Source organism: Dendrobates tinctorius, unplaced genomic scaffold (genome assembly GCF_039654945.1).
Source record: "Dendrobates tinctorius isolate UK_male_01 unplaced genomic scaffold, ASM3965494v1 ptg000064l, whole genome shotgun sequence".
NCBI lineage: Eukaryota > Metazoa > Chordata > Amphibia > Anura > Dendrobatidae > Dendrobates > Dendrobates tinctorius.
Window position 1 is genome coordinate 42,977,479 of NW_027361732.1, and position 26,928 is coordinate 43,004,406.

The 26,928-nt window shown below is 41.5% G+C and overlaps 1 protein-coding gene across 7 annotated transcripts in view; it reads right to left on the reverse strand.

Moving 5' to 3' along the window:
• The window catches only part of DACH1 (dachshund family transcription factor 1), a 502,896-nt gene that overhangs the window by 290,705 nt on the left and 185,263 nt on the right, over positions 1-26,928 (reverse strand). For all 7 annotated transcript variants that reach the window (XM_073580370.1, XM_073580369.1, XM_073580368.1 and 4 more), the window contains exon 2: positions 21,213-21,328. In XM_073580370.1, the coding sequence (XP_073436471.1) occupies positions 21,213-21,328 (116 nt within the window). The remainder of the gene's footprint in view (positions 1-21,212; positions 21,329-26,928) is intronic.

Genomic DNA, 26,928 nt, shown 5'->3' on the forward strand with positions numbered 1-26,928 from the left:
GAAAGTTTAAGGGCTCGCTCAGACTGTCGAGTAGCCAGTGTATAACTCAGACTAGCATTACATGATGTTTCATCAGATAGCCCTCGCTCTAATGTTATACTGAGTAAAAGTGCTGACTAGCGCTCTACTTTTTATCATGCCGAGCTGGCATGAGAAAAAAATTGTTACATGCCGCGATTAGCAGTGTATATTGGACGGCGTAAACCCATACAAGTCTATGGGTGCGTGCAAAACATCAGACTGCACTCAGTTGTCTTCCGAGTGCAGTCTAATATGCACCGACTCACATAATGGAGAATATGGAGAAATTAAGTTCTCAATTTTATCAGCAATTGTGATCCAATTCAAGCATGCTAGTGACTTGGCTGACACTCAGTAGAGTTTGAGCCGAGGGTCTTGCAATTCTCTTGCATGAGAGGATCATGGGAGCATGAGCGATCTCTAAAAATGAGATATTCAAAAAGAAAGTGGGGAAGGGTCTCAAGATCAGGGGCAGACACACCATTTGTGCACCCTGTGCAACTGCGCAGGGGCACAATAGGTAAGGAGGCCAATTTCCACCTGCAAAAGAGGTGGAATTGTGCATTATAATAAGCTATTGGACCACAAAAGGCCTGTATATTGTTCTTCCACAGGAGCCTCTTCTGTCTGCGTGTCTGTGTCCACCAGTGTTCAAGATCACTATCGAGCAGGCAAGGATAGCTTTCTGAGCATGGTGTCTGATTACTGGACATAAGATGATTATAAAGTTTTCACTTCAAGCAATGTCTATGTTGGCAGTGGATTATTCAGGATACTCGCCAAGCGTGTGACAACAGAACTTCTTTATTCAGGAACAAACAACAACAATATTTGATAAGCTTAACACATCAGGAATAAATCATTTGTGTGTCTCGATCTGTGCATCATCTGCATCAGGCTGCTTCTCTCATACACAGACACAGGAAAACCAGAAATACAGTCACATGCTCTCCCTGTGTGAGCCTCTGGGAGTTTTCTTTTTCTAACTTTATAAACAGCATACAAATATAGCAACTAAACACTCATAGACAGGAATGGAGCTGTTGCACCAAACATATTCCAACACCCCCACTCAACAACTACTTATCCCGTTAGTCACATTGTGGTTCTGAAGTCCACAAACTTGGCTCTTGATAATGGCTTTGTCATACCATCAGCTATCACCTTGTCAGACTCACAATAAACAAACTCGAGTCCACCACGTTCCACTAAGTCACGTAAATGGTGATGTTTTACATCAATGTGCTTAGTCCTTGCACTAATCTTCTCACTGCTGTCAAGTTTCATGCATCCTTGGTTGTCTTCATAGACAACTGTTGGTTGAGCTAATGGCTTGCCGAAATGTTTCAAAAGTTGTTTCAACCAAATTACTTCTTGACTAGCATAAGCAGCAGACATATATTCTGCTTCTGTAAAAGATAATGCGACTGACATTTGATTTCTAATGTACCAAGAAATTTAATTTTCTCATAACTTGAACAAGTAACCACTTGCTGAATCTCCAGCCCAATCTGCATCCACATAACCTCTGAGAGTGAGATCTCTTGATGCAGATATCTTAAGATTTAGCTCTGATTGGCTGTTAAAAGTGAAACAGCCAATCGGAGCGATAGTAATATTTCGTCACTGAAATTTGATGAAATATTACAATCCAGCCATGGCCGATGCTGCAGTAGCATTGGACATGGCTGGAGACCGAGACCCGGCCCCCCGCCACTGAATGACAGTGGCGATCTGCCGCCACTGTCATCATCTGCTCCCCCGCCTTCCCTCTGCTCCCCCCCAGCTTCCGATCACCTCCCCTCCCACCCCCGGTACCTTCCGAGTGCTGCTTTCGCTACCGGTGTCCCGCAGTCCCGGATCATGGGCGCCGCCATCTTGGAAAATGGCGTGCACATGCGCATGCCGCTGCAGATTCCATTCATTCATTTTGATCACTGTGGTAAATAAACCCCCCTCTATTACCCCCATAGGTAGGCACAACTAATAAAATAAAGAAAATATTTTTATTTTTAGTTTTCTGTTAGGGTTAGGGTTAGAATTTGGGTTAGGGTGGAATTAGGGTTTGGGTGGAATTAGGGTTAGGGTTGGATTTAGGGTTAGGGTTGGAATTTAGGTTAGTGTTGGAATTAGGGTTAGGGTTGGAATCAGGGTTAAGATTAGAGTTAGGGGTTTGTTGGGGTTAGGGTTATACTTGTGGTTAGGGTTAGGGGTGTGTTGGGGTTAGGGTTATGGTTAGGGTTGGGATTAGGGTTAGGGATGTGTTGGGGTTAGGGGTGTGTTGGGGTTATGGTTGGAGTTAGAATTGAGGGGTTTCCACTGTTTAGGCACATCAGGGGGTCTCCAAAGGGGACATGGTGCCACCATTGATTCCAGTCAATTTTGGGTTCAAAAAGTCAAACGGTGCTCACTCCTTTCCAAGCCCCGACGTGTGCCCAAACAGTGGCTTACCCCAACATATGGGGTATTAGCATACTCAGGAAAAATTGCACAACAACTTTTGGGGGTCTAATTTCTCCTGTTACTCTTGGGAAAATAAAAAATTGCAAGCTAAAAAATCATTTTTTGAGGAAAAAAAATGATTTTTTATTTTCATAGCTTTGCGTTATAAACTTCTGTGAAGCACTTGGGGGTTCAAAGTGCTGAACACACATCTAGATAAGTTCCTTGGGGGGGTCTAGTTTCCAAAATGGGGTCACTTGTGGGGGGTTTCCACAGTTTATTCACATCAGGGGCTCTGCAAACCTAACATGACGCCCGCAGACCATTCCATCAAGTCGGCATTTCAAAACGTCACTACTTCCGTTCCAAGCCCCGACGTGTGCCCAAACAGTGGTTCCCCCACATATGGGGTACCAGCATACTCAGGACAAACTGGACAACAACTTTTGGGGTCCAATTTATCCTGTTACCCTTGTCAATATAAAAAATTGCAGACTAAAAACTAATTTTTTGAGGAAAAAAATTTTTTTTTATTTTCACAGCTCTGCATTATAAACTTCTGTGAAGCACCTGGGGGTACAAAGTGCTCACTATGCATCTAGATAAGTTTCTTAGGGGGTCTAGTTTCCAACATGGCATCATTTGTGGGGGAGCTCTACAGTTTAGGCACACAGGAGCTCTCCAAACACGACATGGTGTCCGCTAACGATTGGAGCTAATTTTCATTTCAAAAAGTCAAATGGCTCTCCTTCCCTTCTGAGCCCTGCCGTGCGCCCAAACAGTGGTCCCCCCACATATGGGGTACCACGTACTAAGGACAAACTGGACAACACCTTTTGTGATCCAATTTCTCCTGTTAGCCATGTGAAAATAAAAAATAACGTGCTAAAAAATCATTTTTGAGGAAAAAAATGATTTTTTATTTTCACTGCTCTGTGTCATAAACTTTTGGGAAGCACTTGGGGGTTCAAAGTGCTCACTACACATCAAGATAAGTTCCTTAAGGGGTCTAATTTTCAAAATGGTGTCACTTGTGGGGGGTTTTCTCTGTTTAGGCACACAGGGTCTCTCCAATCGCGACATGGTGTCCGATAACGATTGGAGCTAATTTTCCATTCAAAAAGTCAAATGGTGCTCCTTCCCTTCCAGACCCTGCCGTGCGCCCAAACAGTGGTTTATGACCACATATGAGGTATCGGTGTACTCAAGAGAAATTGCCCAACAAATTTTATGATCCATTTTATCCTGTTGCCCATGTGAAAATGAAAAAAACAGGGTAAAAGAAAATTTTTGTGAAAAAAAAGTACTTTTTTTTTACGGATCAATTTGTGAAGCACCTGGGGGTTCAGAGTGATCACTTTGCATCTAGATAAGTTCCTTGGGGGGTCTAATTTCCAAAATGGGGTCACTTGTGGGGGAGCTCCAATGTTTAGGCACACAGGGGCTCTACAAACACGACATGGCAACCGCTAAATATTCCAGCATATTTTCCATTCAAAAAGTCAAATGGCGCTCCTTCCCTTCTGAGCCCTGCCGTGCACCCAAACAGTGGTTTATGACCACATATGAGGTATTGGTGTACTCACGAGAAATTACCCAACAAAGTTTAGGGTCCATTTTATCCTGTTGCCCATGTGAAAATGAAAAAAATTGATGATAAAAGAAAATTTTTGTTGGAAAAATTAAAATGTCCATTTTTTCCTACCACGTTGCTTTAGTTCCTGTGAAGCACCTGAAGGGTTAATAATCTTCTTGAATGTAGTTTTAAGTAGCTTGAGGGGTGCAGTTTTTAGAATGGTGTCACGTTTGGGTATTTGCTGCCATATAGACCCCTCAAAGAGACTTCAAATGTGATGTGGTCCCTAAAAAAAATGGTTTTGTAAATTTTGTTGTAAAAATGAGAAATCACTGGACAACTTTTAACCCTTATAACTTCCTAACAAAAAAAAATTGTTTCCAAAATTGTGCTGATGTAAAGTAGACATGTGGGAAATGTTATTTTGTAACTATTTTGTGTCACATAAGTCTCTGGTTTAACAGAATAAAAATTTGAAAATTGCAAAATTTTTGCCAAATTTCTGATTTTTTCACAAATAAATGCAAAAATTATCAACCTAAATTTACCACTAATATGTCACGAAAAAACAAACTCAGAATCGCTAGGATCCGTTGAAGCTTTCCAGAGTTATTACCTCATAAAGGGACACTGGTCAGAATTGTAAAAAATGGCCTGGTCTTTAAGGTCAAAATAGGGTTGTTCATGAAGGGGTCAATTGCATTCCAGACTCTTTGGCCTGGCTTGCTTACATGTCGGCAGAGAATTCCAACTGTGGCTGTGATATCCAGATGACTTGTGGTTGCTATGTACAAAAGCACCCCCACTGCTTGTCTAACTCTCATTGCTGGGTAGCAGATCATCTTCTTCTTCCAACTTTAAGTAGGACGGATCCATTGGTGTTAACGCACCTTTGGCTTCTGACATTCCAAACTGGTTTTGTAGTGCAGAAATTTTAGAACTTTGGTTGAGAAGAAAACTCTCATCTTCCACTGACTGGACTTGGATTCCCAAATAATATGTCACATTATGAGGCACTTGTACCTGAATATATTTCCACGTACCTTCTCTTACTGTATGAGCAGCATCTTCACCTTGAATTTCCAGGACTGGTAGTTTTGGCTAGTGAGGCTTGGCACTGAGAACTTGACAGGATTGCTGCTAGTGAACATCTTCTCTGTTACTCTGTGCTGCTTTTGGTTTGGGCTCCTGTTGCTGTGTTACTCTGGGGTTCTGTGTCACTCTGGGCCTATAACCTGTTGGCAGCGGATTATTCAGGACACTCTCCAAGCGTGTGACAACAGAGCTTCTTTATTTAGGAACCTATCTGGTCAGTATATACTAGCATACAGAAAAAAAGAGTACATAATAGCAATCAAATTCCATGTCATGGAGTTAGTTATAAAACTATATCTTAAAAGTATACTTTTTTGTGCCTTATAAATTCCACGGTATGGCATTTGTCACAATCATCCATTAAATAGATATGTCATTGGCTTTTCAATAGATTTTTATGACTTGTTTATTTAAATGTTTGCACTAAAATTCAGCCTTAGTGAGACGCAGTGTAATAAATAAAAAAGAAAACTATATTCACCTACCAGACCGATGCCACTCTTCCCCACTCCTTAATGTTGACTTTAATAGTTTATGGGCATAAACATGGGGTTGTCATGTGACAGCTGTGTCCAAACAGAAAGTAACCCATTCAGATGGAATGTGAAGTGTGCAGCCAATCATCGCCACAGGACGTTAAAACCAGTGCATTCACATTACCAACTAAAAGGTGAGTTTAAGGTTTTTGTTACATCACAGTCGATCCAATAGGGTTAACTTATAAACTAGTGGGCAACCTTTATGAACGAATGGCATCAGATGCTTGTGGATGATGAAGTGTTATATATCATCCATAAGGAAAAATGACTACTGTTACATTGTGAAAAGCTTTTTTGATATTCACGACATATCCAACAACTCAGATTAGCAGGTCCAATGGTATTGAAGGCATGGCCATAATCTAATAAAAGAATCCTGAATTGTAATGTGATATTGGATCTCTTCAGTTCAGAACTAGAACTCATGTATTAAGACAGGTTTTTTTAGGATAGATATGATATATTAGGTTTTAAACATACAATGGGGAAAATACATATTTGATACACTGCCGAGTTTGCAAGTCTTCCCACTTACAAAGAATGGAGAGGTCTGTGATTTTTATAGTAGGTACACTTCAAGTGTGAAAGACAGAATCTTAAAAAAAATCCAGAAAATCATATTGTGTGATTTTTATATAATTGATTTGCATTTTATTGCGTGAAATAAGTATTTCATACAGTATAAAAACAGAAGTCAACATTTGGTACATACATGAAAAATATATCTTTGTACCGTGTTAGCCAGTAGATAGAAAAATGTTTTCATTTGAGAGTCCTGGGTGGTTGATACTTTCCACTGAGGACTCACAAATCTAAATATTTTTCTATTTGGTACATCAACATTTGTTTGCAATTACAGAGGTCATACGGTTCCTGTAGTTCTTTGCACATACTTCAACAGGGATTTTGGCCCACTTCTCAATACAGATCTTCTCCACATCTTTCAGGGTTTGTGGCTGTCGCTGGGCAACATTAAGTTTTAGCTACCTCCACAGATTTTCTATTTGGTTCAGGTCTGCTCCTGGGATCTGTTGTAGCCATTTTCCCAACTTAGGGGTCACTGCTCCAAGTGCTCCTATCATTACTGGAATCACTGTTGCCTTCACCTTTCATATCTTCTCCAGTTCTTCTTTGAGGCTCTAGTATTTCTCCAGCTTCACATATTCCTTCTTTCTGATGCTGCTGTCACTTGGCATTGCTACATCTATTATCATTGCGGTCTTTTGATCCTTGCCTACTATCACAATGTCTGGTTGGTTAGCCAACACCTGCTTATCCGGCTGGATCTTGAAGTCTCACAGGATTTTAGCCCTTTTATTCTCCACCACTTTCTCTGGGGTCTCCCACCTGGACTTAGGGGGACTTCGTCCATAGACTGTGCAGATGTTCCTGTATACAATACCTGCTACTTGGTTGTGGCATTTGGTATACGCTGTTCCTGCTTGAATTTTGAATCCTGCCACTATGTGATGGACTGTTTATGAGGTTTCTTTGCATAGTCTTCACCTTGGGTCTTGTCTTGTGTGGCAGATTCCTGCTTCTATGGATCTGATGCTTAGTGCTTGCTCTTGTGCCACTATGATTAGTGCCTCTGTGTTGTCTAGGAGTCCATTTTTCTCCAGCCATTGGTTGGATTTCTCCATGTCAGCCACTTCCATTATCTGTCGATTATACATCGCATGCAGCGGCTTGTCTTGCCATGGTGCTTCAAGTTCCTGTTCTTCCTTCCAGATCTGTTGTTGTTGCTGCCTTAGGCTTTCTCTCAGCATATCATCTTTTGGTGCCATTTTTCTGATGTATTCCTGGATACTCCTTGTTTCATCCGTGATGGTGGCTTGAACGCTTATCAAGCCTCTACCACCCTCATTTCTGTTGGTATGCAATCTTTGGGTGTTAATAATAATAATAATAATCTTTATTTATATAGCGCCAACATATTCCGCAGCGCTTTACAGTTTAACAGTTTCAAAACACAAGTCATAAGTAACAACGATAACAATACAACAATTAAAGCAAAATAAGACGACCCTGCTCGTGAGAGCTTACAATCTACAATGAGGTGGGGGAGATACAAAGTACAGGTGTGTATTTACAATGGTGTATTTACAATGATGGTCCAGCCATTTTGAGGGAGTGAGGGATGGTTGGAGATAGTGAATGGGCTACACATGCACACTTACACATAGAATGACTTTGATTAGTGAACGTGATAGGCCACTCTGAACAAATGTGTTTTGAGGGAGCGCCTAAAACTATGCAAATTGTGGATCATCCTAATTTCTTGGGGTAGAGCATTGCAGAGGATTGGTGCAGCGCAGGAGAAGTCTTGGAGTCGGGAGTGGGAGGTACGGCTTAGTGCAGAGGTTAGTCAAAAGTCATTTGCAGAGCGCAGCGGTCGGTTAGGCCGATAGACAGAAATGAGGGAGGAGATGTAGGGGGATGCTGCACTGTGGAGAGCTTTGTGGGTGAGAACAAGTACTTTGAATTGGATCCTATAATGAATGGGCAGCCAATGTAAGGACTGGCGAAGAGCGGATGTGTCCGAGTACCGATTAGCCAGATAGTTGACCCTGGCTGCTGCATTAAGTATGGACTGGAGAGGGGATAGTCGAGTAACGGGAGGGACAATTAATAGAGTGTTGCAGTAATCCAGGCGGGAGTGGATCAATGCTACAGTGAGGGTTTTTGTTGTTTCCATGGTGAGAAAAGGGCAGATTCTAGAGATGTTCTTTAGGTGTAAGCGGCAAGAGCGGGCAAGAGATTGTATATGGGATGTGAAGGAGAGATTTGTGCCAAACATAACACCCAGACAGCGCGCCTGCTGCCGGGGTGTTATTGTGGTGCCACCAATGGAGAGGGAAATGTCAGATTTAGGGAGGTTAGTAGACGGCAGGAGCAGAAGAAGTTCAGTTTTGGAGAGGTTGAGTTTCAGATAGAGAGCGGACACGATGTTGGAGACTGCGGACATTCACTGGTGTTCTGAAGTACAGTGGTGGTAAGGTTGGGGGATGACATATATATTTGTGTGTCATCAGCATAAAGATGGTACTGAAAGCCAAATCTGCTGATGGTCCAATTGAGGCCGTGTAGAGAGAGAAGAGAAGGGGGCCAAGGAATGAGCCCTGAGGTACCCCGACAGTGAGAGGAAGAGGAGATGATGTGGAGCCAGAGAACAAAACACTGAAGGAGCAGTCAGAAAGATAGGAAGAGAACCAAGAGAGAGCAGTGTCCTTAATGCCTAGTGACTGGAGCCTAGAGAGTAGGATCAACAGTGTCGAAAGCTGCAGATAGGTCAAGAAGAATGAGCAGAGAGTGGTCACCATTACGTTTTGCTGTCAGAAGGTCATTGGTCACTTTGATGAGTGCAGTTTCAGTCGAATGTAGAGGGCGGAAGCCAGACTGTGAAGGGTCTAGAAGGGAGTGAGTGGAGAGGTAACGGGTAAGGCAGGAGTAAACTAGGCACTCCAAAAGTTTAGAGATGAAGGGGAGATTGGAGACTGGTCTGTAGTTGTTTGTGCAGGATGGGTCAAGATTGGGTTTCTTTAGTAATGGAGTAACGATGGTGTGTTTGAAGGAGGATGGGAAAATGCCCGAGGAGAGATTAAAGATTGCACTTAGGTGAGTTGTGACGACTGGAGAGAGAGAGACTGGAGATGTGAGGGAATGGGGTCGGTAGTGCATGTAGTCGTACGAGAGGAAGAGAGGAGTCTGGAGACTTCTTCTGTGATGGGATCAAATGTGGAAAGTGAGCCAGGGGAGATGCAGGAAGGGATGGGAGTCACAGCACTTGGTGGTTGGGAGCAGATTTCCTGATGGATATTATCTTTTTTTTTGTAAAGTGGGAGGCCAGGTCATCAGCACAAATGTCTGTGATAGGGGCTTGTGCTTTTGGCCGGAGGAGGGAGTGAAAAGTGTCAAAAAGTTTCTTGGGGTTGTTGGCTAGTGAGATCAGGGTGGTGAAGTAGGTCTGTTTGGTGAGGTGAAGGGCAGTGATATAGTTTCTTAACATAAATTTGAAGTGGATGAAGTCTGGTGTGCGGGTTTTTCTCCAGAGGCGTTCAGCAATCCTAGAGCATCGCTGGAGAAGTTGACTTTGCAATGTGAGCCAGGGCTGTTTTACTCTGTGCTTGGAGGTTCTGAGGGTGAGGGGAGCTACTTCGTCAAGGATGCTTCTAAGAGTGTTGTTGTAGTGATGAACAGCCTGATCAGGATAGGAAAAAGAGGAGACTGGGGACAGTGATGAGTATAGGGAGTCTGAAAGTGTCTGAGGGTTAATGGCTTGTAGATTTCTGAATGTGTGGTAGGTAGAAGTGAGCTGGGGTGGGTGAGGATTTGTGAGTATGAAGGAGAGAATGTTGTGGTCAGAGAGTGGAAGCGGTGAGTTATTTAGGTGGGAGATTGAACAGAGCCGGACAAAGACCAGATCAAGGGTGTAACCGTCCTTGTGTGTCTCAGAGGTTGAAAGCTGCAACAGGCCTAGAGAAGTGGTTAGTGATAGAAGCTGGGATGCAGATGTGGAAGTAGGGCTGTTATTGGGGATGTTGAAGTCTCCAAGGATAACAGTTGGTAGTTCTGAGGACATGAAGTGTTAGACTTAGGGAGGAGAGCTCCATGCATTGTGAGGAGCTTTTGTGTCTGCACATCTGCAGCTTCCATCTCTTCTTTTGGCCAGCACACTATGTATGCCAGCAGGGTATCTGATAACTTGCAGGGCATATATATTGATGGCGCAGATTTTATTCCTCCCATTGAGCTGGCTCTTCAGGACCTGTCTTACTCTTTGTTAGACGTCAGGTTCCTGCAGCGGTTCAGCAGCAATCCAGAGCCTCACATTCTGCGGTCTCCCATTGTCTCTCGATCTCAGAGGAGATTGCTCAGCAATCCAGGCGTCCCAGACACCCTGTCCAGACCTGCTATGTGGGTCTGGCTATTGCTGCCACCTTTGGGTCAGCAATGGCAATGCAGGCTGCTCAGCAGCAAATCGCTCCAGAGGCTAAGTCCCTCCGTCACTCTACTGAGCATGCTCACGAGACGATCTCCCTTTGGGGATCTGGAGTCACATGCCCAGGTCCTTCTCGTGAGCTGATAGGTCCATCACAGGGATCTGGAAGCTTCCGGAAGGTCCCGGCTATAAAAGGTTCGCATGGCCGCTTGGCCATGCGCTAGTGTAGTCTCTAGTTGCTAACTGTGTGAATGATGATGGATGCATGAACTTGCGAATGACTCATTAAGATCCCCTCCCTCTGATATTACGAATGTGTACAGGGACTTAGGCTTAGAGTCAGCGCCAGCCAGTGGCAAGCTACAAGCCACAGCACCATCATCAACAGTGCTAGCGTCCGACAGTGCACCTGCTACTGGGCATTGTCGCATAGCGGCTGTGTCAGTCGCCGCGCTGCAGCCTGCAGCTCCCCTTGGCGTCCGCAGTAGCGACGCCGCATGCACGGTAGGTCTAGATGGACCCTGACCCTCTGCCTTGGGCCCAGCTCCTGTAACCATATACCGTGCCTGCACTTCTCTGAGACCTGTCAGTCGAATAGGCTCAGTATTTAAGTTAACACTTTAGTGTCTCTGTGAACTTTAACAGATTACACCCTGTGCACACTGGGTGATGTTCAACCCGTGTGCAATATACCGCCATATTCAGTGTCCGCCATTAGCTAGCAGCAGTGTTTACACCTTCTGCACAGTGGACCCCGGGCGGCGAATGCACTTTACGTTATTTTATATTTAGTGCGTTCCGCCGTCTCTAACACTCTTTGATGGTATTTGGATGTTGCTGCTTTCCTTGCCTCGTCAACATGGTTACCGTATCCCTGTAAGATGCTGAGGTACTTGTAGCATGTCTATACATCTGCTTTGTGCCCTGTTGGTAATTCCAATCCATCAGTCTTGACTACCTTGCTTCTCTTTATTATGTATGTAAAGTGCTGCAGAATAAGTTAGCACAATATAAAAATAAAGATTATTATTATTACCAATAGGCCACACTTCTCCAGTCCGAAGGACATCCCGATGTCTTTGCTGTAGATCCTTGTCATATGGATCAGTGAATTGATGTTTCATTCTTTTTTCGCATACAGCTTGATGTCATCCATGTAGAGGCGGTGGCTGATTGTGCTGAACTTGTATCCATAGTCAGACTCTGAAATTATCTGACTGAGGGGGTTCAAGCCTATGCAGAACATTGAGTTTCTGAGGAAGGTTCTTAATTTTCTGTTGACATTGTAGAGAGCCAAGCATTCACAAATCCATGTGTGTGACATTGAGTCATAGGCTTACGGTAGTCAATCCAGGCTGTGCTGAGAATGGTCTGTCTGGGTCTTGAGTGACGGCTCAAGACTCAAGCCGGTGCTTAGAGCCTCTGGTGTTGGTCCCAATGCTGGCTTCATGTACTGGTTCATATGGTTCTGTAGCTTGGTGGCTATGATGCCAGACAGGTGTTTCCATGTTGTTGTAAGGCAGGTTATTGGGCGGAAGTTGGATGGAACTCTTCCTTTGTGAGGATCCTTCATGATCAGCATTGTTCTTCCTTGTGTTAGCCAAGCTGTGTCAGCCAGTTGGTGCATCTGCTTTGCCATGTGTTCATGTACCACTATTAATTTCTTTAGCTGTTGTCTGGGCCAGGTGCTGTCCAGGTCTTCAAGTTCTTGTTGGATGTCTGCTTCTGTAATGGCGACTGGCTGTTGCTGCGTTTTATTCTCAGATCTTGCAGCCACATTGGTGTTAAGTTTTTTCTTCTCCCATATGTTTCAACAGTATTGTCTCTGTTATTGGTGGAGTTGCTGCCTTTGTGCTGTTACTCTGTAGTTGGGATGGATGGTTCTTTGGAGAACCGGGCATTTATCTTCCTCAGCTTCTCTAGTGTATCTCCCTAGTCTTGCAGTGAGTGCTGTGAGCATTTGTTTAGCAGTCTTTACACTATGTTACACTATTTCTGTTAGTTGGTTGACTTCCCTTTGTGTCACCTTAATCTTTGTCTCTAGTTTTCTTTTCTAAGGGGGGCACATACTTCTGTTGTTCTTGCTGGTTGTATAGCCAAGCATTTACATGATTGCTGAGGCATAGATCAGTTTATTACTTTTATTATTTTTACTTGATGGTAGGTATGTGCTCTATTGGCATCTTCTAGCATACTGTCTCTGGTGATGTTTCTTTGCTGAGCCTTGGCAGTCTATCTATGGTATTGACTTCTGTTTCACATCAGCTGTAGTGTTCTGTAGTTGCAGGGGATTGCACATGTTGGTCTTCATGTGGTGTCGTCATCTCAAGTTGTGATAATAGCTTTCTCTTTATGACATGTTTCTCAGTCAGAGGACATGCAGGTCTTGTATTCATCCAGGGTTTACTCATACGCTTCATATATCCCCTCTCATTTGTTCTGATGCATTTCATCAGATCCAAGTTTTCTTTCATCAGATAACTTGTTAATCAGATATCTTGTAAATCCAGGCAACGTCCGAGCCGGAATGGCACTCTTTGTTTCTGACACTCACTCAACAGTCACCTAGGAGCCTTGGTATATCATTTATTTTAATTTATTTTCCACATGGCAGAGCCTTGATTTGAACTCCAGTCCCCCATGTTGTAGGCTGTGCACAACATGTAGAGTCCACAGCGATTCCTTCCTGCTGAGAAAAAAATAAGTTGCTTTCTATTACCTGACATTATACCAAGGCTCTCTTTTGTGCAGATCTCATATATGATCCTACTTATCCATCCTTTGATTGTTTCTAAGGAAAATAAAATCTGTGTTTTCAGAGCTATAACTCAATATACTGATAACTTGGTGGTGGCTAATTGGTAATTGTGCTGTGTGGTCCTTGGAATTCTAGTTTCGCCAATTGGTTAATATATAGGTACAATCTTTTCACATCTGTAGGGTTATCAATTAAATTACATCCCCATATAATAAATATCAGAGATATAGCATCCATAAAAACTTTTATTTAGGCTATGTACCTTATAAACCTAAGATTTCACTGTTCAGAATTTGAATGTAACGTGACATTTACATTGTTTTTATACAGTTTATTTTTATATCTAAAAAAATGATATTGCTACATATTTGAAGCATAAGTTGGTCAAGGTTGTAGGACATTCAATTACTATGCTAGAAAACAAATAATAACATGAAAGAATGCAGTCTGCATTTACACAACGACCATGGACTGCTGCAGGGAATTAAAACAAACAAAATAAAATAAAATCAATCTTACAGTGAGTGAAGTTTTGATGTATAAGTGTTGGCAGCTTTCACTGCCCAAAGCACAAAGTGAATGTTGCCATTTTAGAATTTCCTTGATTCAGTGCACTGCTTCATGCAGGGCATTTTATGCCTGAGTTATAGCTAATCGAATCACCTGTTTAATGTTAAGGAGGGTCAAGGCTCTATTGATTGGCAGTCATCATAAGACATCAAAGATTTTCCGTATAACATTATGTCTTTGTTGTACCTTGGTACAGATACAGTTGCTCTTTTCATTTGAGTATCAATTTAATTTGTAATTTGCTTTACCGTCTTTATCGGCTTAGTTACAAGCTTGTAGTTTACGTCAGGGGTCATTATATTGTGGGCATTTATAAGTAGATACATGTTGTCATATAGTTTAGTGGTGATTGAAAATTTGTCAGCCCTTCAGAATTTTCCATCATATTTCTGCATAAATTTGACCTAAAAATGCATCATATTTTCACACAAGTCCTGAAAGTACATAAACAGAAGCAAATCAAACAATTGAGTCAAAAATATTACAGTTTGTAATTTGTTATTGAGGAAAATAATCTAATATCAGATGTCTGAGAGTGTCAAAACTATGTAAAGCTTAGCTTTCAGTATCTGGTGTGACCTTCTTTTGCAGCAATAACTGCATCTAAACATTTCCGGTAATCGTTAATTAGTCCTGCATATCAACTTGGAGAACTTATAGTCCATTCCTCCCTACAAATCAGTTTCAGCACAGTTATGTTGGTGGGTTTTTACCATGAACTGCTTGGTGCAGGTGCTTCCATAACATTTTTATAGGGTTAAGATGAGAACTTGAACCTGGTCTTTCTAAAACATTAACTTTATTCTTTTTAACCATTAAATTGTAAAGCAACTTGTGTGTTTTGGTTCATTTACATTTTCCGACAATCTTCAGAAATAATTATTTTATTAATTGTGGAAACCTATCCTGGCTCAGATGTAGTAAAACAGTCACAAACCATGAGACTGCCACCACCATGTTTCAAAGATAGAAGAGCAGTGGCTTTGTACTTACAATACTGCCAAGCCTACAACTGTTGTTTAAAGTTCTCCTTGATGGTGGACTCGAGGACATTAGCTAATGTGAGAGATTCTTTTATTTTCTATGAGGTAATCTTGGATTACTTTGAAAACTATGATATGCCTTTATCTTGGAGTGATCTTTGTTGAACGACCTCTACTGGGGAGGGTAATAATGGTTTTAAATCTCCTGGTCATTCCCAACCTGTATGACTGTGGATTGGTGGAGTACAAACTCTGCAGAGATGGTGTTTTAATCTTTTCTAGCCTCATAAGCATCAACAACTCTTTTTCTGAGGGCATCAGAAATCTACTTTATATAAAGATGTTTTGTGAAGATCAGATCTCTGTTCTTAAATAAAACAGGTTGCCCACTTACACTTGATTGTTATCCAATTGATTGAAAATACCAGTTTCCAATTTCACCTTCAAATTATCTGCTACTCTTTTTGCCACTCACAGACGTGATATTGGACCAATTTTCTCAATAAAATAAAGAAATTACAAAGTCTAATATTATTACATATTTGTTTGATTTGGTTCTTATTATCTATTCTTAGGACTCGTGGGAAAATCTGATGTAGTTTTAGGTAAAATTTTATGCAGAAATATGGAAAATTCTAAATGATTAATGAACTGTCAAGCATCGCAGTATCTCCCACTTTTAGATTAACTGGGTTTTCTATTTGTCAGAAACATAAGAGATATTTGTGTTGGTGACTGATTACATAGGTGAAGGTAACTTTTGTTTATTGTAATACCATTATTGATTATATATTTGTATTAAATAAAAATATTTTATTATAGCAATAATAATTTTGTATTAATGTACAGTAGTATTACTTCAAGGAAACCAATACATGACAGAGTATAACTTTATTTATTTTTTGTTATGTATAGAGATGACTACTTCCATTGCACCTGTACACAACAGTTTTCTGATTTGGAAATGCCTGTCAGTTTTTTATTTGCATATTAGCTCTCTAACTGAGCACTCCACCCTCTAGCCTGTGGACAGCATCGGATTACAGCTGATTCTTTCTGTGAGGTAAAACATTTTCCTGCCTGTTTAAAAACATAAACTGAAAGAATCTGCTGTAATCCCATGCTATCCTGTCTATACTCTTTTGCGTCCTCCCCTGCCCAGGAGCTGTGGTATGATCAGACCATGTTCCTGTACAGTAAGGGTCCCGTTACATTTAGCGATGCACCAGTGATCCCGACAATGTTACGACCTGGTCAGGATCGCTGGTGCATCGCTAAATGGTCGCTAGTGAGCTGCCACACAGGCAGATCTCACCAGCGACGCAGCAGTGATAAGCAATCCATCGACGGTCGCTCTTACCTGTCACACGGCAGCGATGATGACGAGTTCCGCCTGCGTCCATGCGTCACTAGTCGGCGCCAGCGGGACGCCAACAACGAAAAAATGGCCCAGGACATTCAAGCGCGATCAGCGATATCCAGCGGGGGGGCCGGTCGCAGGTATGTGTCACACAAAGTGAGATCGCTTGCGATATCGCTGTTGCGTCACAAAATCAGTGTCGCTTTAGCGATATCGCTAGCGATATCGCTATGCGTAAAAGGCCCTTAAGACACAGCCATTACACAGTACACAGCAGGGACACATTTGTAAGATTATCTCAGCAAAGGAACATTTTTTAACATATCCAATTGTGCAAGTTATTTTTATTCGTAGATCTATTCATTAAAATGTTCTTTGTTCGTGGGACAACCTTTTTAAGTAAGTACTTTTTGTTTAATTGAAAATTAATATGGTTTACCAAAGCCAGTTTAAAACAGAGTGGTATCAAGAGGTTACAAAGAGTTATTTCACTATGCCATGTATGGAAGTTCTAGCTTTGGAAAGTAGCTTTCTAATCGGGGTCATGGGTCCTTCCTCTATGATGTTCCTGTATCCTAAAAAATTATATGAATAGAGATTGTCAAGATGTGTCCATTTCATGTGTATGGGGGCACAAAAATCTTAGGAGAGTCAGCTCTCAAATCTAGTTACTTAAAGAAGCACTCCCACAAAAGTTTTTATTTCCTAAAACGATATAAATATATAAGTAGTGTAGTGTATGTGCGGAAATATTCTCAACAATCTTCCACAGTTTACAGCGCCGCTCCGGACCTCTTCTAGTTCCCGTTCGTGAAGTCACTTTTACAATGCAAGTCTATGGAGAGTCAGAATGAGGCTTCCTAGGTTTACATTGTAAAAGTGATTTTTGGCTAACGCATAAACCCCAGTGTGATCTGGTGTTTCATAATTGTAGATGCCTGAGTGACAAAAGAACTGGACCCGTGCTGGAAACCGGGAACGACACTGATCAGTAAGTATATTAATATACTTTCACTACATTACATGTAGATTTACACCGGTTTAGGGCTTTAGGTTTTTTAAAAATCCTTCAATACATCCAGTAAGTGACATAGCAAAGACATCTGGGTATCTGTCACTACTTTCTGCTGCCATGATAGGGCACACTATAAGGGGGGTTATTTCTTGCAGTCAAATATTCGCTTAGAACACGACACATGAGTAGGGCTTGGTTAAAATCAAGCATTATTTTTAGAATAAGTGAAAAAAATAAATAAAAAATATGAATGACTTATAAACTACCATGTTACCTCTACCATGATAGTAGCGTGGAGAAAATGAGTCCACTGTGGCATGTTCCTTCTCTATTTATCCATGAAGTAAGAATAATGTGCAGTTTTCATTAGCGTGTTGTGTTTCTGTAACACAGCCATGTTTTCTTTTGATTAGTTACTAGGAAGGAAGCCGTTGCGTAGTTCTGAATGTTTCTTTACATAAAGCATGACATATTTTTAGAACGTATTCTTGAGAGGAATGTGTACACTTATCTAAGTCATGCAGTGAAAGATGGACTTGTCATTAGCTTCAATATAATTTCGCTACAGACAAAGCAGTTTGACCACAATGAAGTTATTTTCTGCATCTGGAGTAAACAATTGCAAATGTCTTTCTCATCAGTGGAAAGAAATAATAACAATAGCTTTGTAATACAATCCACAGAGAAGTAACGTGAGTCGCAGCTATTCTAAGCTCTCTAGATAGTTAATTAAATGTAGGGAATATTATGCTGGAAGCCAATGAGCCCAATTATGAAGCATGTGCCACAAATATGGTTAAAAATGGAAATGTACAGATTCTTAGGTATATAATTTGCAGTAGTCTGGTAAAATATCTGAAATAATTTTGATAAAATAATATCTAATATAACAGCAAAATATACATGACATTAATAAATATTGTAAGATAATGTTTATCATTTTTCATGTGAAACTATTTTGATTTAAAATATGCCACAGTATGGATTTTAGATTTGTCCACTAGTTTTATATAATGCTTTTATACTCTTTGTTATTTCCATTTGCAACATATTTCCTACATCAAGTGGCTACCATCTCCATGACTTCATGACTCTAAAGGGGGCTTTACACATAGCGATATCGCTAGCAATATCGCTAAATCGTCACCGATTTTGTGACGCAGCAGCGATATTGCTAGCGATATCACTGCATGTGAAAATTACCTCCGACAGGCTCCCTGCTGGTTATCGGTGATCGCGTGAGATCGGCCTGGTCATTTCTCGTCGGCGACTTCCTGCTGAGCTTCCTGCTGGCGCAGACGAGCGACGCGTGGACGCGGGCAGAGGACGTCATCATCACCGCGTCTGACAGGTAAGTAACGACCGCTGCTGCGTCGTTGCATCGCTGCTGAGATCTGCCTGTTTGGCAGCTCACTAGCGACCATTTAGCGATGCACCAGCGATCCTGACCGGGTCATATCGTGGTCGGGATCGCTAAATGTAAAGGGGCCCTTAAGCAAGCTAATTGAGCTTTATATGAAAGGGGTTTTCTACCACTTTCTTATTGATGGTAGACCATCAATAGTTAATTGGTCGGGGGTGGAATCCTGGGTAGACCATCAATAAGAAATCATTGGAGATCAGACATGTCACCTACACCAATGAGCTTTTTGCCAGCAGAGTTGCATGTAAATGGTTACAGCTCCGCATCAACTTTTAGTGTCCGCTGTCAGGTACAACAGATCAGCTCCTACTTAAAAAGGCACTACAGACATCTCATTGGTTGAAGGGAGGATCAAAGTGTCCAAACTCCACTGATCTGATATTGATGACTTATTCCAAGCAAAAGTCATCAATATCATATGGTGGAAAACTCCTTTAATTTCCATTCTCAATATGGATGTAATTGCGAAATTACACAGATAGGCTTTTCCCATGGTGAGAAAACTGGCAATTATAATTAAATAGATGGAGGTCCAATGCTACCGCATCGGGAGGGCGGTAATGTCACGATGGGGGCAGACTTTGCAGCATTGAGAATCTCTCCCCCATGTGCTCACCCACCTATCCACTCTCTCTTTCCCCATGGCCTTTGCTGCTTTCTTTTCATTGTCATTGGCATACTTTTTAGGAGGAGCCATGCTGGCGTTGATATTTGCTTTTTAAAGGGGTTTTCCCACGAACAAAAGTTCATTTTAAAAATGTCTGTGTCTGACTGTGTACAGAACATACCACAGGTCCTGGGCAGGGGACGAAGCAAAAGACAATACTGACATTACAGCAGAAGATCACAGAGGATACATTTTGTGAGGTAAAATATTGTTTAAAAACAGTCAGTGAAATATTTTACCTCACAAAATGAATCCTCTGTGATCCCCTGCTGTAATGTCAGTATTGTCTTTTGCTTCCTCCCCTGCCCAGGAGATGTGGTATGCTCCGTACACAGTCAGACACAGACAATTTTTAAAATGAACTTTCGTTTGTGGGAAAACCCCTTTAATGTGACCGGCTTCCGCTGCCTGTAGACACGTCATGCATCTGCGGCCTGGATCAGCCGAATGATTCACTGCGTCTGTGTGGAATTCACACAGGTGCAGTAAATCAGACCACCATCTTTGTGCAGACAGATAGCGTCGGTCACATTAAAACTGCGCATGAGCGCCTCTTGAACAAAGATGGCGGCGGTCAGTGAATCATTTGGCTAATCCCGGCGGCGGCGTGTTCGCAACGGTGTTCCGCCAGTGGTACCATGCAAGAAGCTGCATACGACGTATACAGTGTGTGTGTGTGGTGCGTACGGCATATAGAGTGTGTGTGTGTGTGTGTGTGTGGTGCGTACGGTGTATACAGTCTGTGTGTCTGCGTGTGCGTGTTGCGTACGGCATATAGTGTGTTTGTGTGTGTGGTGCGTACAGCGTATAGTGTTTGTGTGGTGTGACGGTGTTCCGCTAGTGACACCGCGCAAGAAGCTGGCACCACCAGCAGTTTTCATATTGAGACACCCATCAATTGGGTGTCCCAATATGGTGGTCGGTGAACTTCCACCACTTGGAATTCTGGGATCCGGAGACATCTGGACAGAACAGGATGTGAAGAAGGTAAGTATTATATAGGATAACAATAAGTAATAGATTAAATCTATGAGGTTACGGCAGTCTAGACTTCAATATAGTGTTCAATACACCTGCATTGCAATGAGAGGGAGTATTATATAGGACTGAATGACTTCCAATGTATGATGGTGTCCCTATTTTCTCATGACAGCAGATTTTAGAGTAAAGAAGGGTCAATATACCCTTTAATCTCTAGGTAAGTTAAGCCATTGCCAGAGCAGATAGTAGAGACTCTATCAGGTGAGTATAAGTTTTTTTTTTTTTGTTTTAAGACAACCTGTTTTCTGATGATTTTTTGAAACAAAGACAGTAACACGAGTACATGGCTGGATGGATGACAGAGAGATGGATAGATACAGTAGATAGATAGACAATAGATAGACACATAAATAGATGACAGATAGACAATAGATAGATAGATAGATAGATAGATAGATAGATAGAAACTCACCAGCAATGCCTGCTTCCATGGTGGACTGAGACCTCCTCCCATTAGTCTACGGCTGTTTTTCATTACCGTTGCATTCTACATGCATTTGTAGACTTTTTACCAATGTCAAATAGAAATGCTTGGGTCCCATCAGAGAAAGGTTGCCTTGTGGTGCCTGGTGGGCTCTCATGAATTGACCAATTTGTGCACTAAGTACCCTCTATATTACATACAGCAGTAATGCAGGTCAGACATCACATATCCAATGTTTGCATATATCTTACCGCTTACAGGGTGCTGCTTCTCTCTTTGGTTTATATATGGCAGACATATGAGTGACCGCCATTCATACTGCGACCATACTGTGAAATATATAAAGGCTACAATACCTGTGGGTGGGATCATCCCAGGGGACATTAGGCCAGGCACACTGTGGGGCATAATATGGGGATTCTCCGGTGAGGTTACACTCTGTGTTCGTTTTGGAGGTCTTCCTGGTCTGGAGCTGAATGCAAAGAGAGAAGTTTAAAAAAAAAATTAAAAGACTGCCTAAAACATCATTTGGAAGTTGTTTCAAGTGGTAACATGGACTGTAAATAAATTTGTTTCAAGGACGGTTGCTTTTGCAGTTAGATGTAATAGACTTCCATCACTAATTAGATTACATGCTGAATTCATTTTCCTCATTGAAGATCAGCCGCTCTTGATGCATAATTCATAGCCTGTACCTCGTTACCTGCTTCTTCATATTAATATCTATACACAGTTTGAATTGCCTCGTTTGCATATGCTAAAGTTCTGCATGCAGCCTTCAGCATGAAAATTATGCACTAACTTGTAATAATTATTACAGTCAGCCTGCTATTGATTTATGAGACTTTTAAAAACCAAATATGTGTAGTACTTGTAATGAATGATATTTTAAGGTTCTTCAGGAAATTAAAAGGCAATGGCTGCCTTAGGAAATGTTCTGCTTGTTTGATTTAATACTACAGTTAGCTGGGAGGTGGAATGAAAGAGTGATTCAGACCTATAGCACATTTTTCGATGATATGTTTTATTACTTCGCACTGCTAGCCTGATATCTAGATGATAAATGACAATACATATCTAACGTGTGAAAAGGTCTTACAATTTCTTTATTTTTTGTCATTTAAAGATTAGTCAAGTTATGGCTTAACCCCTTCTCCCCCTTTCCCCACTCCTAGAGTGGGAAGACGTTATTATCCTTTATTTTATTGTCATTGCCTTATGCTGTAGGGTGTATTCAAAGGACGAAGCAACAAAGGAACAACATGATACAAGCCATTGTATCGTAACATATGCCTAGACGACGGCACGCTATGTTGTATAACCTAAGCTCAATTGCACGATGGCATGTGTTACTTCTTTGCACAAATTAACATTAAGCACAAGTATTTCATTTTAATATTCTATAAATTATAGATATTTTATGTAGCTGTTAAATATACACCAATAATGTAAAAAAATGTGATTGTAGAATCTGGAAGTACAATGGTAATTCTTATTATAAATTAGGGCTATAAGGAATTGAAGGCACATTTTACAAACCACCCGTCTCGGTTTAGGCTGTGATGTCCCCTTTGTAGCACATATTGCCAGTGCTTTGGAATGTGAGGCATGTGAAATCCATCAATTCCAGCATACACAACAAGTGAAACGAAAACATTACCAAACACTTGCAACTCATTTTATTAATGTTTATATTCATTACAATTAACCTTGGCACTACATTAAGCTATAATTCTGGAAGGTAAGACTTGGGGCAGAAGAACACAGCGTAATTAGGAATCCATCCTTGGCCATCTATTATTGTACATTCCACTAGCCATCATACTTAGCACATCTAGAGAAGGATACCCCCATAATTCGGCATGCTTTATTTACCCGTAGTGACAGCAAAATGTGCAATTTTTATTCAATCCGAAAACGATTGCTTGGAGCGAGTACAGCAAAAGAATCCATTGGAACTAAAAATGGATCCTATTCAGCAGCCTAATGCTGCATGACATCTGGTTCTTTGGCATCAAATTAAGCAAACAAATTTCTGTAGACAATATCAACCTCCTATGAGAACAAATCCTATTTTGCCCATTTTAGACCCTACAGATAGGACCTCCCCATATCATGGTAACTGCATACTCAGGATGCGGATAGAGCTAAAACTATTACAAAACATAGAGCTCTCGGCACCCTGCTCTACCACACGATGGTCAGTATGGTGGCATTATCTAGTGGTGGAAATTTATGATCATAGTTTAGTGGTATTACTTATCCCCTATAAGGTTGTGTTACTGGTAATATTGGCGTTAGTATACTGGAGTTTGATCAGTAAAAGTATAGTAATTATACTGATATAGTGGCATTATTTGGTGACTGACCGTTTTGTAGTCTGTAAAAGTGATTTACACCCAGATCGACTATAAGTCACAAGTTCATGAACATATTTCACATTCACCGCACAGCAAGTAGGCCTGTGTGCTTTCAAATTCCAGGGCTGAATTTCAGTACAAATACAGCACTGGATCGCCCTCTTTTAGCTGTTTTCATATCCTACCATCATCGGCCCATGTGCTTTGGAAATTATCCAAGCTGTGATACCTACCAATCCCAATAATGGAGTTCTGAAGAACCTAGTCTGAAATTAGAGCACTGGAACACATCTTACAGAGCTGTCAGCTTAGCTGTACTAATCTTCTACCATATTGACTGCCTGTGATATAGAAATGCAAGAAATATTAGTTGCAAACCCACAGATCTGCAGTGAGATCAGGAGTACAAACTGTCAGTCATTACATGTCTCACACTAGTAATGTCCCCTTTCATTTATGATAAGCTCTGGAACCAGATTCTCAGAGAGACCTGTGTCCGACCCATAGATTTACATAATAAAAATGTGAATTTCTCTGGAATAAGACATGGGAACGCAGATAACAGGATATCATTATATTCACCTTTCTTTGACATGCATGCTCATATAGCTTTTTTAGGAGGGTTGATCCGACTGACAGATACCTTTTAAAATGTGCACTTGCTTATTAGTAAGGTGTAAGCTGCAGTAATTTTTATGAAGACATGCCATTGAGTAGACTAAGGGTACCGTTACACCTGGCGATGCACCAGCGATCCCGACTAGCGATATGACGCGGTCAGGATCGCTGGTGCATCGCTGGGTGGTCGCTAGTGAGCTGCCACACAGGCAGATCTCACCAGCGACATCGCTGGGGACGGGGATCGCTACTTACCTGTCAGACGAGGCGATGAAGACGTCCTCCCGCCCGGCTCCACGCGTCGCTCGTCGTCACAGCAGGAAACGCCGCAGGAAGCTGACGACGAAAAATGATCCAGCAGCTTCTCGCGTGATCAGCGATAACCAGCGGGGGAGCCGGTCGGAGGTAAGTATCACATGCAGCGATATCGCTAGCAATATCGCTGCAACGTCACAAAATCGGTGACTTTACAGCGATATTGCTAGCGATATCGCAGTGTGTAACGGGGGCTTAATGAAACTGAACCATTCTCATTTGTTACTGACTACTATCTTATTAACCAATTAGCACTTTTTAAATCTCAAAAATACCATGAGATACAGATGTAATTCCTGAGGAATTCTGGGTTTCCTTTCCAACAAGAGTCTCACGTTCGAACTGAAAACAATTACTGCTTGCATAAAGTTATTTTTTTCTATTGACTTAGTAACAAATTGGATCCCCAAAAGATTACAGGATCAAATACATAAAAGATAAACATTTAGCTTAATGACATCAACAGTCAACCAAAAACATCTGTGTTTTACTTTAGAAGTGATCAGAGGATATTTCTTTGTTTACACTAAAGATAATCACAAGGTTTGTATTACTGCCTTCAATTTAAGGAAGAAAAAAAAGTACTTACAACCTCCAAGGCCTAAAGGCAGCAATATTTTACAAATGCAGGATTTCTCTCATTTTATGTTTTGTAACCATGGTAAAACAATAGAATTGAACTTTCCCTGAACCTTTCTCCTATAATGGTCCTGGTACATGTTGACCTAACACTACAAGTTGGAACCTGATGCTATCACTTTGACGGCTGCTAATGCTATCAAATTTTTCTGAAACTTTATCAGCTCTATTAAAAGATCAGTTTTTATATACCTGATTGTTGGATACAATTGGGCCACTAGGGACTGCTGACATCATGCACACATCCTGTTTCCATGCTACCCATTTACATACGGAACTTATTTAAACAATGAAATTCACTTACAAGAATGCAGCCACTTAATATATTTACAATTGATCACACGTCTCTAATTTTCATGTCTAGAGAGTTTATTTTACATTCAAATAAGGCATTAACATTACAAAATTTCAGTTTCAGAAGAATGTCTCTACACAAATGTATATTAGTATATTTAGTAAATGTGTGTGAACATTATATATATACAGTATATACAGGTACTTGATACACAGAGAATTTTGCAAGTTTTCCCACTTTCAAAGAATGGAGATGTCTGTAATTTTTATCATAGGTGTACTTTAACTGTGAGAGACAGAATCTAAAAAAAATCTAGAAAATCACATTGTATGATTTTTACATAATTAATTTGCATTTTATTGTATGAAATAAGTATTTGATCACCTAGGAACCAGCAAGAATTCTGGCTCTCACAGACCTGTTCACTTTTCTTTAAGAAGCCCTCCTACTATGCATTCATTACCTGTATTAACTGCACTTGTTTGAATTCGTTACCTGTATAAAGGCCCCGTCACACACAGCAATCTTGCTAGCGAGATCGCTGATTTTGTGATGCCACAGCGATCTCACCAGCGAGATCGCTATGTGTGATGGGGATCAGCGATCGGGCCCCCTGCTAGGTATCGCTGATCGTGCACTATCGTGCACGGCCGTTTTTTGATCGTTGCTCTCCCGCTGGCCAGCGTGCATCACTGCATGTGGCAGCGGGAGCCAACGATCATCTATGCTCCCAGCACTCTAAGCAGGTGCTGGGAGCTGGTCTCTAAGGTAAATATCGGGTTACTAAGCGGCGCGCATAACTTAGTTACTCAATGGGTACCTTAGAAACCTGCGTGCTCGCAGCTCCCGGCGCGAGCACGCAGGTTTCTAAGGTACACATCGGGAAACTAAGTGACGTGTGCCGCTTAGTAACCCGATATTTACATTAGAAACCAGCGTCCTCGCTGGTGCTGATCGCTGGTGAAGCTGCCTGTTTGGCAGCTCACCAGCAATCATGTAGCTATGCACCAACGATCCTGACAAGGTCGTATCATTGTCGGGATCACTGCTGCATCGTTTAGTGTAACGGGGCCTTAAAAGCCACCTGTACACACAATCGCACTCCCACTATCATGGCCAAAACCAAAAAGCTGCCAAAGGACACAAGTGACAAAATTATAGACCTGCACAAGGCTGGGATGGGCTAAACGATAATAGATGAGTAGCTTGGTGAAAAAGTAACAACTGTTAACACAATTATTATAAAATGGAATAAACACAAGATGGCTGGTAATCTTCCTCGGTCTGGGGCTCCAAGGAGCCACTGCTCATGCCAGCACATGTCCAGGCCCATCTGAAATTCACCAATGACAATCTGGATGATCCAGAGGAGGCATGGGAGAAGGTTAAGTGGTCAGATGAGAACAAAATAGAACTTTTTGGTATCAACTTCACTCGCTGTGTTTGCAAGAAGAAGGATGAGTACAACCCCAAAAACACTGTCCCAACAGTGAAGCATGGTGGGCGAAACATCATGCTTTGGTGGTCCTTTTCTGCACGAAGGTCAGGACGACTGCACCACATTGAAGAGAGGATGGATAGGGCCATGTATCACAAGATTTTGCCTAACAACTTCTTTCCTTTAGTAAAAGCATTGAAGATTGGCCATGGCTGGTTCTTCCAGCATGATAATGACTCAAAACACAAAGCCAGAGCAACTAAGGAGTGGCTCCATAAGATGTATTTAATGTGCCTGGAGTAGTCTAGCCAGTCTCCATACCTGAACCCAATAGAAAATCTTTGGAGGGAGCTAAAACTCACTGTTGTCCAGCGACAGCCCTGAAACCTGAAATACAGGGGAAAAAA